This window comes from Diadema antillarum, unplaced genomic scaffold (assembly GCF_040938485.1).
Source record: "Diadema antillarum isolate AM-2024a unplaced genomic scaffold, OU_Dant_1.0 scf00000040, whole genome shotgun sequence".
In the NCBI taxonomy this organism is placed as follows: domain Eukaryota; kingdom Metazoa; phylum Echinodermata; class Echinoidea; order Diadematoida; family Diadematidae; genus Diadema; species Diadema antillarum.
Genome location: NW_027270929.1, coordinates 3,145,341 through 3,165,687, shown reverse-complemented (window position 1 = coordinate 3,165,687; position 20,347 = coordinate 3,145,341). Strand labels below are relative to the sequence as shown.

Sequence of the window (20,347 nt, the reverse complement as noted above, 5' to 3'; positions counted from 1 at the left end):
CCAATGAGAGTACAATGAGCTTTGAGGTCTTAAAGGGATTATGTAGTCTTGGTTGAGATGGGGGTTCTGGTTTTCAACTTTTGTGAGATAATGACAAGCCTATACTTTGAAATAAGAGACAGCATACAATTCTAGTTCATTAGATAAAAATTGGTTTTGAAATGGCCGAGATATCTAAAAACAAAGAGATCCTAATAAAAAGGTAGGACCCACCTTTTATTAGGACCAGTTTGTTTTACTTTGTATTGGATATTTCAGCCATTTCAAAAACAATTTTCATCAAATAAACTCTGAATTCCCCTTAGAATTGTATGTTCTTTAATATTTCAGAAGTGGTTTCTAATTACCTAGCCAAAGTAAAAATCTGAATCCCCCATCTCACCCAAAACTATACCACCTCTCAAAATGTACTCACTATTTATACCACTATCTTGTTTTATCTACTTTTGCAAGGGGTCTTTAGTTTTGAAGTCGTCTGTTGTGAAAGGGAAAAAAGAAGTATAACTTGAACATTGTTTTCAGTCAGATGCAATTCATGTGCAACTCATGGACAGTGAAGGGTGGAGAAGAATATATCATGTTTGTTTGTTGTTGTTGTTTTTTAGAGGGAGACAGAGAAAAGGGGGTGGGAGAGGAGAATGGGAACAATGAAATGGAAAAAATCAATATTCAAGACTTGATTTAAGACCCCCCGAGTGACAGCTGACGAAAATATGTGTAACAATATTTACTGAAATCAATATTGGGCATGATCTTCCATGCACTATATATTTTATCAAACCCCATGGTTAATTCTCGTTCAATTCTGATTACAGAGGCCTTTTGGCCTCAGTGAAATTTAAAGCTGTTATGAGATAACAATGTAAATGATAGTGTTTGATTTTTTTTTTTACAGATTTATTGTGATCTGATTTGATATCAGTATTGTTCGGGACAAATCATTTTTTTTTTATAGGGTCCCATTTCATGCTTTTGTTGTGTGTTTATCATATATCCATTATAGTGCATTCAAGATCATATGCCTTGTACTTTTTTAATGTACTAGTAATCCTATAGAGGGAAGGAACGGTGTGATAATAACGAATAGGTAGGCCTACTTTCCCCTCCAGACATCAATTTAAGTCTTTTGATGATGACAGTAATGTAATCAAGTATGCGACAACTATGCACACCGTTAACATGCACGACTTTGCAAAGTAGATATCGACATCTTTGGGACACCAATTATAATACAATCACCACTATATGATCATGATTATGATAATTGCCCTGGACTTCGGATATGATTATGATTCTCAATTCCTATTTTTCCACACAATAATGGAGAGGTAAGTGGGTCCCACTGGCGGTGATTTTGTTTCTGTTGTTATCCTTTCATACACAACGTACATTCTGCTTCTAATCCCACACTGACCTAGCTCGGTCACTTTTTTTTTTCTGACCACTAATCGTCATTCCTCTTGACTTCCTTTGAGCTACAGTTCATACCATATCCAAAATAACAGCATTTTTAGTGTATGTGTGTGTGTGTGTGTGTGTGTGTGTGTTTGTTTGTGTGAGGAAAAAAAAGTGTGTGTTGTGTGTGTATATACGGTAGTTTTATACAATTTGAGGATAGTGTTCTAGTGTATCTATTGTACTCATTGTCGCTGCTAAGAAAAAAAAACACGCAAACATAATGATAAATACACACGTACACACAAAAAATACGCAAATAAATACATACACACACGCACACATACAGAGACTCCTGCAACATAATTGCTAACCAAAGTAGACTGCGATGATGTAAATACTCGTGTGATACGGAAGTCATTTTTCACTCTCATATCCTATAATGTAATGACAGTATGACTCATTTTGTCAGCACCAAGCAACTTCCTAATCAAAAGGTTATAAACAACGAAGAAAGGCACAACAATAAATCCAGATCAAAATAAAAAAAAGTAACAAATGAGTAACAAATGCTTGATAGATATCACTTAGTAGTAGTTTATTCATTTACTAAATGCCGACTTTGTCCCACCCCCTCCTTCCCAGGGAGTGACTTACTACCAGTATCAGGGGACGATGAGAGCGAAGACACCGATCAAGGAAGTATTTCGAACTAGTAGCTGATTATTGTCACAGTCAACGTTGATGGCGGTATAGCAATTACAACAGAATGAGCTCCACGCGAAGACTATAGTATAATACAGGTATAAAATCGTGAAATCAAATCATCAACCCACATCGATATCACATCGGGGGTATAATTGCATTAATGGAAGTCCGTACCAAAGTATTATGTTATAGCCATTCATCGCCATGGAAACTGGTTCTAAACGCACCTTTATTGTATTCTGTGAACACTACGGAGTATGGCATTGTAGCTTATAATGCTCGCACCACTGGTTCCAACCCAAGCTTTTTAGAGAAGACTGTGACATTATCACATAGGTAATCTCTTCGTTGTGCGAATGTTTAATATGAAGCTACGAGATAGAATTGTATTTTTTCAAAAAAATTTCCTAACTAAAATGATAGCTTCTGCTGCAAAAAAAGTTATCAGGGTCAACACTTGCAGAGTATTTTATCAGAAATGTAAACTCTCTCTATTCCCGATACATCTCTGGCTAAAAGAAAGACAAATAATAACATCTTAGTAAGATAGAAAACCTGAATTTAACATTGATTAGGGCCTATCAGGATACTCATAATTTTTGGTTAACATAGCACACGCCGGTTTTATATTTTGTTTCATATTGGTGTCCCTATATTTTCTGGCGTCTCATCGCTTGATGGACTGCAGTTGCAAATGGTGATGATATCAGAATTTAACGCCTACCAGCTTCAGATAAGAAGTGCATAGGGATAGGAGATTCAGCTCCATTCGATGCGATTCAATTTAATTCAATTTAAGTAAATTCGTAATTTTAATTAATGTTTTTTTTTTCGAAAAGAGTATAGTCATTTCCCTTCATTTGGTAACAGAGAATAGGTTTCATAAGCGAACCAAAGTAGACAATTATGGAATTTGGTAAGAAATCATACGTTGTCACAAAAACTGAAGTGACGAAAATCAAATAACAGCAATACGCAAACTTCGAAAAATGGAGGGACTCACTAAAAAGCGTTGTAGAATGTGGACCCCTCAGGTAGAGAATGTCAAAAGAAAAAATATAAAGTTAATGCAGGAAGGGGAAAAATACCGTTCTTGTTCCCTAACTTTGAAGAGAAAGTTGAACATGTTCTTTCTTCCCCCCGGAGACTTTTTCCAGTCTTCAGCTGTTCTTGGAGACGTCACCCCAACGTCGGTCAAGTAATGTAGACTACCATTTAATTTTGCTCGCGAGGTCTACGAGACTTCTTCGCGACCTTGTGGAGACAAACTACTGCCAACCTAACGGAGACATAGTGCTGACGTCTCCGCGACTGAGAGAAGACACTATGTCTCAAAGATATCGCGAAAACGTCGCGGCGACGTCTCCGCGATTTCCGGGCGAATAGGTTGTCACTTTGTTTGGAGATAATTATCTTGGACGTCTTCCAATGAGTCAAATATGCCCCAAATTTCACGCATAAACCTATGGGCAGGTATTATGATGCGGCAAGCAGACGGTTAATTAGTCGCATGAGTTGCCGCGAAGCCTCCTCCATCAGTGTGTATAGAACTGAGTGAAACAAGTGATTCTCCCGATTCAATCGCAGGACCGCGAACGTCAATGAGAGCTTTCTACAAAAAATTGTTTGCTGCCATCTGTTGGCAATGAGCTCTAAACTAGTCATGCAAAGTGAACCATTCTGTCGCTTGACGTGCGAAACGCATCTTTTTTTCCCCCTCTCTCTCTCTTTCTGTTATTCCTCCCTCCCTCTTCTGCTCCTCACCTCTCCTCATATTCCTTATCTGTTTACTTTTCTTTTTTATCTTCTTCATCTTTTTCTTCTTCCTCATCCTCCTCTTTCTCCTCTTCTTCTACATTATCATATTCTGATTTTTTGTTCTTTTTTTAGGATGAAACACTGCAAAGCAATCAAACAAGCAAACAAACAATCAAACAATCCTTTAAATCACAAAGAAGTTAGGTTTAATCCAATCCTGATGGCGAGCTTAGATATACGTGTTGTTATGCAACAAATGAAGAGTTTGTCCGCAAAAACCAATAATTCAATTTTTGAAGATTTTGAAGTACGGTCTCTGTCATAAATTACAAAATAATACCTTTTAAATGATATACAGGTGTATTGGTTATTACATAATTATATAAAGATACATTTTTGAAGTTATGGTCAAAAGAAGCAAAAATTTTCTTATTATTCTCTTTATTTTTCTTGACCTTTAATCGCAAACATCTCCAATTGGCAAATAAGTATGGACTTATCGGTTTTTGCGAACAAACTCTTCAAATATTCTGTCTGGCATGTGCGTCTAGTTGGGTAAGTTTTTGTTTTGTTATTTCATTTCATTTCATTTCATTCATTCCATTTATTGTTTCTGCATGGTGAAATAATCAGCAAATAATCACTTACGAAAACATACACATTTATTCATCGTTAATCATGGCTGACTTTGCACATGAGAGATAAGTGAGGGAAAACAGAGATACAATAAAAGGAAAAAAGGTCAAAGTGCCATACAGGAGGATCCCAGTAAGCCAATTTTAATATCTGGGGCCTCATTAAATACACAAAGAAATAAATAATCAGTTTAGAAAAAAAAAACTAGCGACTTACTTAACTACAGCAAACAAAACATTTCACATAACAAAACATCAATGGTATATAATGTATACAGGTGATGCTAAGAAAAAAAGAAGAAGGGGATAGCCAAAATGGAGATAGAAATAGACGGATGTTGTTGTTTTAATAAGTTACCTCAATGTTGCTTATATAGATATTCCCTTCATTCTTGTACCTCTTCTTTGCCATGTTGGGGGTATTGCGGCTCACTAAAAAGTTATCCTTTCATTCATGTTTCCCCTAACTCCAGAGACTCCAACCCCAAGCACCTTCTGATCTGGAGATTCTCCCGCCCGAAACCCCTAACAAACGGGAGACTCCAAGTTGATGTGTGTGAAGCACGAAGTTCCTAGGATTTTAGATGTTTTCTGGTGCTATCTAAGGCTTATTTTTTCAACATACATACGACCATACGATAGCAATAAGTAAGAAATCCTTTCCACCGGGAGACACAGAGCCAGGGCGGGAGAAATCAAATCTCAAACGGGAGAACGGGAGATTTTGCGAAAATGGGCTTTCGGCGGGAGATCTCCCGTCGAAAACGGGAGGGTTGGAGTCTCTGTAACTCGACTGTTGTGCGTAAACATTACAACTATATCCCATGCAATGAAAACAGGAACAGCAACGAAATTATAGGTCCTTCTGACGACAAATAATTGCAATTCATGACTGTACATTGATCACTTTAAATGCCCGAAGGCTAGAGCTATTTAAAAGAAGACTGAAAAAGACGATTATCTATGTGGCGTGATAATAATTCCTATGTCTACCACTGATTTTTCCTTCACTGAATAAAGTAAACAGAAGGCATTCAACCGTGAATGGTCCACGTGATTCAACGCATGCACTATTTACTACCAATCAACCTATCCCTCCATACTCCCCTATTTCAGATTGGACGAATCCACGTTAACCATAATATCGATCACCTAATACCCTCGAAAAGAATAAAACAACAACATCAAAAGCTGAATTGCCAGTAGCACATGTAGACACACTTTTAGTTTGATCGGATCCGAAGAGTGCCCACGGACGAACTCGCACTCGTTCGTACACGAGGAGAGAAGATACACACACAATACGCGGCTGCAGCTGTACGTTGTGTCCAGTGAGTAAAGCCCCGACTTCCACTGTAAACACAGCGGTACAGTCTTTACATGTGGTTCCAAGATTGCTGGCAAGCAGACGACTTGTAATATTTTGGATCACACAAGTTTCACAGTTTGTTGTCAAAGCATTCATCATATCACTTGATTAGCAAGGAGTGGCGAAGCGAGAAGTCTCCACACATTTTGTCGGATTTGTCTCCACTTTTGAACAGGGTTGTTGGAGCTGCCGGCGACTTGCTCTCGCCCGTTGTTGTTTACACGCAGTAGTCGAACTGTAGCAGACGACTCTTTTTCGCCATGCCTGGATACAAGTGCAAGTTCCGTGACAAGGTTTTGCGACAATTTGTCTGCCCCATTTGTCGCTATCCCATGCGGGACCCGGTCCAAATCACCAACTGTGGCCACCATTATTGCGATACATGTTTGCAGGAATACCTTAGGTGAGTGTTTCATGTTTTTTACACCTTTCTGTCAGCAAGTAGAGCAATCAGGTGTTAGATGAATTCGATCGTTACTTCCAAGACACTGCGCCGGTGGCCTTCAAGTTGATGTGGTCTCCCATACAGAGCCATACTGTACATGACCCAATAGATTACGTAACGAACAGACCGTTACTTTAGAAGAAGTAGCGTAACGATTAGAGACTGCACGCTCGCATCTCTGAGTTGAAGTGTATGATGGTAGGTAGTCATATTATGGCAAAACATGATCATGGTGTTCATGCTTGAAAAGCCACATGAAACAGGTTACTTGGTTGCCAGTACAGAAATGGCATCAATGCACACCAATCTCAAGCTTTTTTTACAATACCAAGTTAAAAGCCAGTCAAACAAAATGCATCATTATTGATTTAAATGAATGTCATTATAGTTTTGAGAGTAGAGTCTGCCTGTTCACAAGGCAAGAGTTGCAGTGTGTGATTGTCAATACACTGCAATGGCTGTGGAACATTTTATTTTTAAAGCAAGGGAAGGGAGCATGACAGAGAGGACAGGTCCAGTTCCAAAAAGCTTTTACTGATCTTTTAAAAAAGAACTAATTTGTGCGAAACTTGTCACTTGTGTTTGAATTACCCACAAAAATAGTGTTTACATTATATCAAGTGGTAAAATGATAGTATTTCTAGATATCCAGAAGGGATAGTGACAGCATCTAATGAAAAGAGTAGAAGACGGCCACAAAGTTCACAAAGTTAAGATATACAGACAGCATCACAGATAAGAGCTTGACACCCTTGTAACATTAAATGCAAAAGAGTCTTAAAGCAAGGCTCAACACTAACGGTGGCCTGGTGGCCCGGGGCCACCAAAAATGAAAGTCGGGCCACCAAATTTCAAAAAGTTCAAATTTGGTGGCCCGCCTCGGGCCACCAAAATTTTTTGAAAAGTAGGGGCCAATGTCAATAAATTCGTAACTTTTTGTGCCGGAAATGCATAAATGCATGCAGTGAGTGTGTGACTCATAAAAAAACAAAACAGGACTTTTAATGTTTTTTTTTTTTTCGGGCCACCAAAAATTTGAAATTGATGATTTTGGTGGCCCCATCGGGCCACCAAAAAAAAAAAGTTAGTGTGGAGCCCTTCGTAAAGGGATGGTGTGACAAATACCTGTGTGCTTTTTTGCTTGGCTTTGTCTAAAGTCTTTTTGAGCAACTCTGTTTTTGGCATCTGAGCAGCAAAAACAGAAACAGAAACAATTTAACAAAGCAGTCACAAGGAAGCATCAAAATTTGCAGACATTAATACATTCTTAAGGTGATGAGCTTCAGAACTTCTTGAGCCAAATCTGTGAATTTTGCAGTGCTCGTTATATCAATTAAGTAATATGGCCAGTTTTCATCCATGAAATGACATCACATTGGGACTGAAAGCCTCAGAAATAGCTTCCTGTAAGTAACTATAGTCTCTGCTGTAAAAGAGAACAGGGAGAAAGAGAGAGAAGAATATCGTGTGCTGACTTTTATCTCACTCAAACATAATCAAAAGCAATATACATGTCTTCATTCTGTTGTGTCACTGCTACGTGAGGTTGTTCACAGCCCCGTGTTTACACTGATAGCAATCCACCTTCCTCTCGGCACGCACAAAAGTGTGACGCATGAGTACGCCTGAAGTGCCGAGTATAGTGTTTGCTCAGAGCCGAAGAATGTGGACGGGGCGACGGGAATGTTTCTTAAAACTGTTCATACATACTGTCAGCATTTATCACGCTGCAGTCAAAGAAAAGAGAAAGTCAATTTGCCCTTGCAGTGTTTACTTCAGGAAGAGATCATGAATAGGTAAAATCAACAGGATCCAAAATGTATTGTACGACACGCGGCAATATCAGCATGTATTGCAAATAAAGCTCTTTGTTCAAAGTTGTTGTGTTGTTTGTTTAACCTCTCTTCAAATTTCTTGGTATTTCATAGAATGATTCTTTGAATCTTTACTGGATTTATTTATCTTGGTGTGGACGTGTGGGCGATGATTTCCTTCCTGTCAGACGTCATATCAAGAGCTATTGTAACCATAGTGTCTATCTGTTCAAGCAAGATTAGCCCAAAAATGTCATACTGTGTTATCTATCTAATAACAGTGACTGAGAGTGTCATATTGTAAGATGTCATAATTGACATCTATCCCACTGCATTTTTTGATGGATTTTTTCCCCCCCAGTACAGTCATGTTTGTGTCGGTATTTTCAGATTCATTCAAAGTTGTTAATGGGAATGCAACCTCTGAGTAAGGCATCTTGAAGTTTTACATAAATAAACAATACTTCCTTTTAGAACTTTTAACCTTTTATAAAGTTAAACCATGCCAGCTGTCTTATTGTCATAACAATAGTTTGTTCTAGCAGGAATCATTGCATGTTTTCTTTTGTTGAAAGTTTTCTGTATCCTACACAGTGAAGTGACATGAGCACATTTTGTCTTTGTTGTGCTTTGTCAATTTTGTTGACTGACGAGCATTCGATCACACACAGAATTTCAGTTAACTGCTGCATGCATCATCAATTATGTCATTGTAATAAGTAGTGTGTTTCCCATCACCTGGAATTCAGATCCTTAGATACTTGAATGCATTGCTCAATGGACAATACCCACTGATACCTCCTCATACATTATTTGCTCCATTCTTTAGCACAGGAGAGAGCAATACTCAACCCGTGCTGGGAGACTCCCTAAATGAAACCTACAGCTGCAAAACAGCCCTAAGCTCTGTAGGAAGCCATGGCGGTGATTAAGGTTGTAAATACGACTTCTGTGCAGGAATTACATCTTTTTCAACAATGGTTCTACTAGAGGATGGATTGAATGAAGTGAGGATGACCCCTTTAAAGTAGATCTGGTTAATCATCAATTATGATAGGAGGATTTCATGGAGATGCCTCAGTCTCTCTAAGAAAGAAGAAGGCAAAGTTACTTCTAATCTCTTGTTCAATATGGTGTGACTAGTCTCACTGCCCAGACCTGCCTTTTTGCTTTGCAAATTGGTGGTTGCTAAGTCTGGATTATCTAGCACTTGCCATGCATTTCCTGTATTTAGAATATGTGAGATAATACAATGAACAAATCATAGAACTCCAAGTCAGACAAAATCATTGTAATCACATTGGAAATAGCTGAAAAAATGTTCTAAGTATGAAGAATAGCTCTATAAAATGCTCCAGGTAATAGCATCTTTTGCTTACTGCCAAGTCAGTTTCAATTCATGCTGAGTGATAAGCTCTTTTCAATTAGTTTCTATGCTAATGTCCCCACCATTTTTATTCCAGTCTCCCTTGTGGGTTATACAAAAACAGAAAATGAAGATACCAAAAACATCTGTCTTTTGCACTGGACAAAAGAGTTAGATTTGCGCAGAGTCTGGTTTAGACAAGGCTTTAATTGACAGGACATACTTGGACAAAGCATGTAAAGGAATGGGTACACCACAAAACAGATTTCAATTTGGCGGAAAATGAATGCTCGCAGCATTCTGCCTATACCAGCTGCCTGATGCTGGGAAGGTACTTTGAGAGCTGGATAAACTGTCACTGCAGGGACATTTGTGCACCCCACGCTGTGCAATCTTTATTTCCACCTTTTCACTTCTTATCAGAGACCTTGTATTAACATTAAGTCACCAAGATTAGAGGAGACTACATAGATGTATTTTAAGTCTGGCTGTATTTTATAATGACTTATGCCTTTTGTAGGAAACAGCAGGAGGTAAGAGGTTGTAACAACAAAGAGTTCTGTGTATTTCGAAGTTGAAAGAGACGATAATGAAAAAAAACTCATAATCCACTTTTTAATGGTGCAAGCTTGGTAAAATGCCATTCTAAACTGCAAACCATAAGCTGTTATTAGGATTTAAGTGACCACAATATCCTGCAGAGTATGATTGTATGTTATAGGTCTTTTAAATATTCAAGAGTCATGTTATTGCAAAGTGTCAAAGGGAGAAGCATTTCTCAATTTGGAGTTCCCTGGTTTATACAAAAATTTTAGTAAGAATGGTATTTTATGTACTCTATAGCTGTGTGAAAAAAAAAATGTGACTAAGTCTCCAAGTTATTAATGAAAAAGTAATCGATCTTCCATTTCCATGGCAATTCTTATGGTTGTGTCTCTCAGGTTCCTCAAAACAGGATCTTCAAATTTTCAAGTAATGTTACATCATATTAAGTGGATGAATTACACTTTGAACAATTAGCCAATGTTGTTTCTAGATACTTTTGTGCTGAAAATGAAGGCTGTTCTAATGCTTTTGTCTAATATTGCATAACACTGAGAAAATTAGAGGTTATAGTTTATGCTGAGACAATTACATTGTATATTCCATCAGGAAGTTAAAGGCAAAACAGAACTGGCAGCACATATCCAGAGCAATTACAGGACCTAGGTCATGATGTCCAGGGGCCTAGTACTGGTATCTCTTGCTGAGCAGACTGGCCCAAGGGTCATAACCAGCTGGGTTGATTAGCTCTAGGGGAGAGTATAATATATATATATTTAGACTTCTGTCGTAATCAGCATATATGCCATCTGTGACGAGGATGGACTTGGTGACGACATATTGTCAGTCCTGGGAACTTGACCTTGATATTGAACCAGTGGAAGAACCTAATGTTTTATAAATAACTGATTTTTGTCTGCAGTACAAGTACAGGATTTTGCTTATTCCTCTATCTTTTTCTTCAAGCAAGCATCATCAAGAATCTATTTGAAGACGATTTAATGTTTTATGTGAATATTTTATCTTGCTGACATGGCATGCCTTCACAACAAGCAATTCAGCACAGCATGATAGGCAATTAACCTATGGAATTTCAGGCCGACATCAAAATCCTTTATTGACTTTAAGACTCATGGGGGATGATTTTTTTATGACCCTAAAGTTTGCATGACATTTGTCTTTTGACACTGCAAATATTTGTCAGTGATGAATGGATTCCGGATCAGAGTTGTTTACAGAGATATATGTGTGCCCCACTTAAAACTAGGTAAGGTAGCAGGTTAAATTACCATGCAGCGGCGAAATAAACCTTAATGTTTTAAGGGGAAAAATATGAATGGGTTTCCTTTGAATTGAATTTATCAGCAATAGCATCATTTATTTGCAGGAGGGTAATATATCAAACAAACAAGGAATGAATTTTCTGCTGAAACATTGCTGTTGGAATGTAGCATTAGTAGAGCACTGTGGGTCCATTAGCTGCAAGTGGGAGAAAAGTGAAAACATGCCTAGTGAATTTATAGGTCTGTAAAAAAAAAGAGTAAATAATAATTTTGGTAACACGAGCCTGTTCCTGCTCCAATGAAATTGCCAGCTTTTTATGAGGAAAAACAAAGCGGGGGTTCACAATGTGTACAGATGTTCAGAATCTGGCTAAAAGATTGGGCTACCTCAGGTGGTGTGTACACTGTACACACCACCAAACACTAGGCTTTCAAATCTCCGTGCTGTATTGAGGCGACAGCTTTATGCTTTAAATGGGACCGAGCACATTGTATTCTCAGTGGACGTCCACATTCAGGCTGGACGCCTATTGATCACTATTGATCAGCACATCAATGATGCGTGGGTGAAGCAGTGGAATGAGGCTTGGGAGATCATTAACTGGTATATCTGTCACTCTATCTTTTCTCTCCTGCATGGAGACATTCTTAGATTCCTCTTGGTGGTAGTATTTTCTTAGTGAAAATCAATCTGTCTTGTCGCCACATTTTGAAAAAAAGATAAAGAAGACTGCAACTCAATAAAGCCATTGAAGATGGGAAAACAATTTTCTTAGCTGAGCACTATTTTTGAAGTAATTACTATTCGGAGTGGGGTCTTACTTGGTCAGTGCCTAATGCCAAGCATGTCCACATTACATCTCATTGTCCTCTGTTGAATGTAGACCAGTGCGACAATCCTACAGATGAAATTCATGATGTCCTTAAATTGCCCAAATACCTTAAAAAGGGTATTTTGAAATTTATTTTTTTGTCATTCTTTCATGTTGACAAGAAAGAAAATGTCAGTTTTTAGAGAGAATAAGAGTTTCTTCCCGTGGCTGTACAATATGTACATACAGCATTGATAAGTATCATGTTAACGACTGAAGACTTTAACATTTATTGTTGGGCTATACAAATGTCTAGCTTGAATATTATCATGTGGTCGGATGCCTCTAAACCTACATGCCCGCTTGTCAAGGGCAGCTAGAAATAATATTGTCAGACAAGTGAAATAAATGGGCACTTTGAAGTTAAAATCATAGGGTTCTTGCTCGCCTCCCTATATTAGGGCAAGTAGGATTCCAAGTACTCTCTGTAAGTGTAATGTCCTGCTGTGTCTAGACAATTAACCCTTTGTGTGCATTGAGTCCCAATTGACACAGAAAACCCCATAGAGTTGTACACACTGTCTAAGTCCATGGCATAGGGAGGGTTAATACCGGTAAGTATAGTAGCAAAATGGTCTTTGGGAAGGGAAAGTGAGTGCAGGGGATAGATTTGACTTCAATTATGCTGCCGATGATCTGGACAATACCTCGATGTGGGATTTGTAAGCTGATACAGGAAATAGTTAACTCTTGCGATTTTGAAAGTCGTGACTATAGTGGCGCAGAATCGGACAAACAACTTTTTTTTTAATTTTTTTTTTTTTAGACCAGTTCTTCCATTCTATTCTTGTCGAGAAGTAAGAAGTTCTTTGAAGACATTTGCTTCCAGCAGATATGCTTTTTTAAATAGACTCTTGCTCAGGTCTCCCCCCTCCCCCTTTTTCAGTGAAATGAGATATACTTGATCAGAAAAAGTAGAGCTGATTGGTTGAAATTTCCTTCAATATTTCAATGTTGACTGTCCATGGAGAGGAAATAGATGTATTCATCTATATAATGAGGCATCAAATTCTGAGGTATAACGTAAAGCAGCTGGTAAAATTGAAATTGAGTGTATATCATTTCAATAAGAATAGTCTATTATAGCGATAGAAGGTGCTAGTGTGGATGACATGATATTGTAAATAGCTGATCAATCAACTGTAAGATAAATATTGATTGGAAGATAGAATTTCCTTTTTCTGCTTCCACTATAAGTTTGAAAATATAGCAGTTCATTTCAGTATGCCGGATACGAAACTATTAGAACTCGTGTGATATACTGCAGCCCAGATCATATAGAGTAGGCTATTCATCATCCCATGTTATATGCAATATGTGTCACCATGTGAAATATATTGTGTCTGCCCACTGTATATTAGAGACCTGCATGCGTCTCTTTATTTACATTGCAAACAAGCTGACGTACAGTGGCCTCATTGATGCCTTCAAGTGTGAAAATGAGAGGAGCCCGCCGCCTAAATTAAAACCCGCCATGCACACCCCACCTTTAATATTTTTCAGCTATAAATAATTCATCTTTTTTGTGTAGACCTTGAAAGATTTTTTGTGTGTGTGTGTGTGACTAAAATGCCATATTGTACTTCCTTGTTCTTATGAAAACAAAAACAAAAAACAAAAACAAAAAACTGCCCACCAGAGTCCTATGACCTCAAAGGAAATGTTATGAAAGAATTGGTTTTTTTTTAATGGTTTAATGCATTATTGATATTACAGTGAAATATAACATGTATTGGAGAAAATGAATTGAATATGATTATTAGACCATCATAGTGTAACTGATAAGCATCTGTGCACGGTGTCCAGGTTTTGTTTGATGTGGCACAGAAACACTCCAGTATCCAACTATGGTGAGTAAAGCACAATAAAGGGCATTTCTCAGGGACATTGGTTTAGGCACATTCAGGAGCATTGATTAGTTATGGATTTATTTAGTCTCTACATTCAGACTCCATTTTTGTATTCTCAGAGCTAAATTTCATCATAAAACTATTAGAGTTCCTTAGAATGATGAAAATGTGAGAAACGTCAGGACAAGCATAAAAATTGCTATAGTGTCATACTTCCGTGCAATATCCCCTTCTACAACATCCACATTGTCATGCATCACAAAAGCAATGTAGTATTGGGGTGTTGTGTACTTAGACTAATAGCAATGAAACCCTGTTGTGTGGGTTCAATGCCCAGCTGCTGCTGGCAGTAAATTGAGTTGCAGCAAGCCAGCATAGTTTTTATTCAATTAATGTCACTCAGCTCATACATTGAAGGAGTAGATGTCTGTCTGCAGACCTATTTAATGAACAATTGTTCTTTGTGTTTAATGCCTGAAGTGTATGTACCAAATACAAATAAAGCCACGTGGAAAGGAATTACTAGCATAGCCTCACGAAGTTTCCGTGTAGGAATTTGGCATTAATTGACCACATCGGTCAATGAGATTTGAATTTGAATTCACTTATTTTTATGTGACTGGTTTCCATTCAACAAAAAGTAAGGTATAAAACAAAGTATACATTTGACAAAGTATATCGGGTAGAAATTTGTATGAACTACAAGTCCTGGTTGTATACAAAATGTATGAACCAATATGATAACATAATATCCAAACTCTGCCAATGTGCATGATATGTATACAGCATAAGGTCCGTTGCTGATGGCTTTATAGATTTATGAAACTTAGAGCGTCGAGTCATATGCGTTCATCAGGATACTACCTGGAAATTGCATTTCATTTTGTATCTCTATAAAGCATTTTAGTTAGCACCAAGGTTGGCTGTTTTGCAAACACACAGTCGCCTATTCATCACTCATTTTCCCAGGTGATGTGTCAAATTCATCAAACGACTCATAAGTTCTATTCCCTGGTCTCATTGTTGTGCAGAAAATCCCTATTGTTATCATGTAGGTATCACTTTTCAATCATCCGTATACGCATCAATTTCCAATCTTCAGTAGATAAACCTATGCCCAGTTCACACTGCTCATTATCACTGTGTGTGCTCTCTGCACTGTGTATCATAGGCTTTTCACAGGGAGAGATGCTTACATAATGCTTGGTAGAATTCAGACCTATACACCATAGATATTTCACAGGTATAGTGTAGGGGCAACTACCAAACCATGCAGTCCTCATTCTACTGCCCATCTTGGTGGCACTGCCGCAGCACTTAATTGCGGCTGAGGGCTTACGCATGACGAAATGAAATCCTCTTCCCATGCAATAAGACATTGCACATGTCTGTGGCAATTTCTCTGTCTGTGCTAATATTGGATTTTGAAATGCATGACTGCCAGCTACTCGCTGGTTTTTCTTTTAACTACAGAGTGACTGAGCGCTGCATTGTGGGCAATGCATATATTTGAGTAGGCCTACAGTCATCATACTCACTCAGTGAGGGAAATTCCTATTGGCAGTATCTTTGGTGACTTTGTGTTCACTGTATTCAAATCAGCCAGCATTTTTTTTTAAAGCATATTTCATTGACTTAATGTATTTGCAGATAATCTCAGCAGGCATCCACTGATGACACTAATTTAAAATTCAAAGTATATATATTTTTTTACATCAATGTAAAATAAAAAATACTTGTTTTTGTCTGAGAAAGATTATATTGAAATACCAGACAAATATGCTGTGTTTTTATTGTTTCATACAGCAGAATGTTCCATGGCTTATGAGCTGGACATAATTATTCTTTTCACTGCCCCCCCTTTTTTTTTGCTTTGAAGAGGCCAGAAAATTTGATTCCAATGTGACACTTGTTATAAATATCCTGCGAATTTAGCATCAGGATGGGGCTCTTTGAGACAGATTTGTTGGGTATCTTTTTTCCCCCCTAAAGTTATTGGGTCCTGCAAAAGACACGCCCCTTCTTTGCGATGTAGCAAATGTTTAAACAGGCATTCTTCAAATGTTCTTACCAGTGTCAACCAGAGTTCATTTCATGATCACTTGCTGCTAAAGTGTATTTCCGTAAAATGGGGTGAATAGGGACAAATTTAAAGTTCTTATGATTGTATTTTTTTTCATGCAGCCCAGAGACTCAATCTTATGTGGGGATTTTATATCCACCTAAAATACCTTTAATTTGGTATTGTGAAAGAAAATAAATATTTGGGGGAAAAGTATGTTTTTTGATAAAATGATGCTGTCCCTATTGACCCCAAATTTGGGGTCAACAGGGACAACACTAATTTTGATCCAAAAAAAGCTGTTTGGAGGCATTTTTTTTAATATCCATCCAATGAATTGGATTAAGGGAACAACTACAGAGTTTAAAAATGATATACAAACATTTAAGAGCAATCTATTCCATTGTTAAATCAATCTTTAACAAAAATTTCAACAGCCCAACAAAATGAGCTGATATAAAAAAATACGACCCATCAGGTCAAAGGTTAAGATTGAAAAGTAAGTCAAATCTTTACTAATCCATTGAATTGCACTCAAATATTAACTCACTTCTTCTTCAAGTGGCAAATCATGATGTACAATCTTATTCATACACTCTAAATTCAGTGTAACTTGACTCTTATGATGTCGGGGACATTTTGGGAGTTCTTACAGCAATTATAAGCTGGCACCTATAGTATGGGTCTGACCCAAACAGATGTGTTATTGGCATTAAAACATGCAGAAGACAGAGAAAAGGGTCATGAAATACAAGTGGAAAAGTCCTAGCCTGTCTTAGGCAGTGAAAACAATTCCCAAGAGGGTGGGTGGGGCAGGGGTTCCCAGACCCTTCCTCCCCAAGTTAGGGTTAAGACAGCAAAGTTCACTCTCATCTATGTATACAAAAGTGAAGCCACATATCCAAAGATCTTATTGCTCTCTTGTCAAGAGATTTAGAATGAAAATTCACACTTTTGGAAATAGCCGGACACAACAAACATTTCAGAGTAATTTATGACATTATAATAGTTAATCATACAGAAAATTTAAAGGGCCAATCAAACGACACCATGGTGTCCCTATTCACCCCAGTCTAACTGATTTTTTGCTCAAGAGAAGAAAAAATGTGCTGTCACAAATTCCTGTTGAAATAATCATTTCAAATTTAAAGGTGTGTTGTAGGACCTAATAGGCTAGATTCATGAACCTTTTTTAGCAAATTTCATTAATCAATGGCCACAGGAGCAGAAAAGTTTTGACCGCCCTGATTTTTTTGTGATTTTTTGAAAACTTTTTATTTGGACCTCCAGTACCCTTTAAAAATTTTTTCACATCAGGAGGACCACTTTCTGGACACTGTTGGATAGTCCTTCCATCCTGTGATAAAAATAAGAGAAAAAGTTCAAGCAAATTTGAAACATGCACATTCAAAAAACTTTTCTCGGTTTTGTCCCTATTCACCTCGCCGTCCCTTTTCACCCCGTTTTACGGTTTATTCTTGGGGATTTCTGCATTCCTCTACTACAGCCTTCACTTCCACTTTTATTTTCCTCCAAGGAAGTGAAAAACAACTTGGAAATTCCTTATGAGAGAGTTGACTGAACATGCTCCTAAGACCAGGATTAGTACACCTTATATTGACGAAGAGTTTTTTCCTCTTCCCCTGAGTAAATAAATACGCAATGAGCGCGTAGTACTTGAAATCTCTCTGTGTCTGTTACACAAAGGTATATAGGTGCTCAGATATGCAAACAACTTTCTGTCACCCGAGTACTAGTTATTGTTGGTAGAAAAAAACCTGGAGATGTGTACATAACATGTCTGATTTAGCACTCTGATGTTTAATGGGTCCAAATTAAGGGACACATTTCAGTTTGGTCCAAGCTGTGGGACCAGAACTCTGTGATATCTGTTTTGCACCATCTTTTGGGCAGACCTTAGACATGAAAACATGTTCAAAATTGTCTCTAAATCTATTTGAATTTACCATGGTACTATAGATGTTCTGTGAGGATCTTCAGTTTACAGTTTTATGCTTCCATACTTCCGTCTTTGCGTTGTTTTGAGATCATGCAATTGTTATCAAAAGTATTCTTTCAGATACACTTTATAGTTCTGTATTTTGCCATTGCCATTAAACTGCCTGGCATACCATAATTGTATAAAATGAGCAGAATACATAAGTTTACACAGTTGTATAATCTTCCCCTCATTTCTATTAAAGCACATATACAAATTCAGTTGTGTTCTCACTGGTGGACCAAAATAGACCAAATAGTTCAGAGAAAAGTCCCTGGAAGAAAAGATGAGTTTTTTTTTCTCCCTCTGAGCTCTATTTCCTGATCAGCTTACTTGCAATGTTGACACACCACCAGGCTGAGGAGGGGTGCAAAGTAAATAAGCAGCCTGCACAATCCTTAACAGCACTTTCTGTGCTAGGGACATCGGACAAGATATGGTTTTCTGTGTCAGTCAGTAGTCAAAGCACCCAACGGGTTAAAGAGCTCCCTAGATTGAACGTTCAGGACTGCAGGGTTTTGTGGGATAGCTTTACCAAACAAAATGTTTCATTGATGTTTCAATTGCAGCAATTGTAGCGCAATGATCGCTTTCCTTTCATTGGTGCCTAGTGTCATATTATGTGATGTTGGCCAAATAACTGAAGTGTAGCAATACAAATTCTCCTGCCAAAGGGTGCAAATAGGAATCTACCCTCTTTAGTATGACAGTTACAATTGCTCATTTGCCTGCCAAACCCTGCCTGCATCATTAACACATACAATGTATATCATCTTTAGAATTTTATGAGCTTCTGATAGTGGCCATTTCCTCTTGCTCAGGTGAATGCTGTCTAAACACTGTATTTATGGCACATATTGACCTGACCTTGTAATTTTGAAACACCGCATTGTTATGAACCATATAGAGGTTTCCAGTTAACATATCACAGGAGTAATTACATGCAGTTTGATTTTCCCTCTGCTAAAAAGAAAAAAAATTACTCAGTACCTTTTCATTAGCACATCTGATCAGACGGATGTTGCCTTTCATCTGAGTTGTTGTTTCCGGAAGACCATTTCTCCCCAACAGGCCCATCGACAGAAAAGATAAGAACAATTTCACCACTCAGGCTTGTCCAATTGTGATTCATTAGGCCACATCACATGATCGGTCATGTGAGACAGGCAGTGGTCATTCAACTGCGTACTGCATTCTCTCTTTTATGATCTCCGAGGGGGGAGTGGACGCTGGTCAAGCCAGAGGAGACAAAAGATCCCAGACCGGATAGCCCCGGTCAAACAAAAACTCAGCTGGAGCTGTGTATTGTTATCAAACTCCAATGACATCTTAAGACTCATATTATTGGAATATATTTCTCCTTGCCTCCCCAATTTTACATTTTGTCTGGATGTTTGTCTGGCCCCCATAATTGTATCATACTGTTTATCCTGATCTCTCATGTATGTCTGATCTGTCTCATCTGATTTGGTTCAGCCACAGCTTGTCTGTCAATTTGGTTGTAAATGTGCCCCAGTTTCTTTGAGAAATCCACCAACAACCTGGTCACCCAGAATACAGCTTGAATTCTTATCTACAGCTCCACCTCTTTTTAACTTCAATGAAGTTTAATTTGAATTCAACTCAAATTCAATTTTATATACAACCAACCTTATTAGACTGGCTGCCACGTATCCGTTATTTATTTCTGAACATTAGCAAATTCCAAGGTGATACAGGAATTTTTTTAACAGCAGTAGAGAGACATATCGATATAACACAAACCTTTTGATCTTCACCCAACCTTAACATTTGACTTGTTAGTTTCTGTCCACTTCTGTGTATGAATAGCTGAATGATTCTCTTAACACAGCAACTGCCACAGAAATATGATAAAAGTGGACAGAAGCTAGCCTGTCAAATAACACTGTAAGTTGAAGATCACAGAGTTTGTGAATATATTTCTCCAACTGTCAAATAAGATTCTATGTATTTACATGAAATTATATTGTCAAATGGTCAACTAATAACAGTGGATGTGCTAATCTGTAGATAGCTCCATTGTTTGAATAGTGTATTACAGGCAAGCAGAGTAATAGTATTGATCAGCAGCATCAGTTTTACCTAATTCTCAAGAGTGTCTGAAGTTTACATGTGTAGATATTTTGTGTATGACAGTCACTACCTGAACAGAAAAAAATAAGAAGAAAACTTTGTTTAGAACCCTCTCACAGGTGGGAAGTTTAGCTCCCAGGAAGAGTTGTTTTTA

The 20,347-nt window shown here is 37.8% G+C and overlaps 1 protein-coding gene across 1 annotated transcript in view; it reads left to right on the top strand.

Moving 5' to 3' along the window:
- The first annotated feature begins 5,856 nt into the window (after positions 1-5,856).
- LOC139712313 (TNF receptor-associated factor 4-like) overlaps positions 5,857-20,347 on the top strand; it is a 99,937-nt gene continuing 85,446 nt past the window's right edge. Inside the window, exon 1 of the mRNA XM_071624155.1 lies at positions 5,857-6,268. Coding sequence (XP_071480256.1) covers positions 6,126-6,268 — 143 coding nt within the window. The 5' untranslated portion in view covers positions 5,857-6,125. The remainder of the gene's footprint in view (positions 6,269-20,347) is intronic.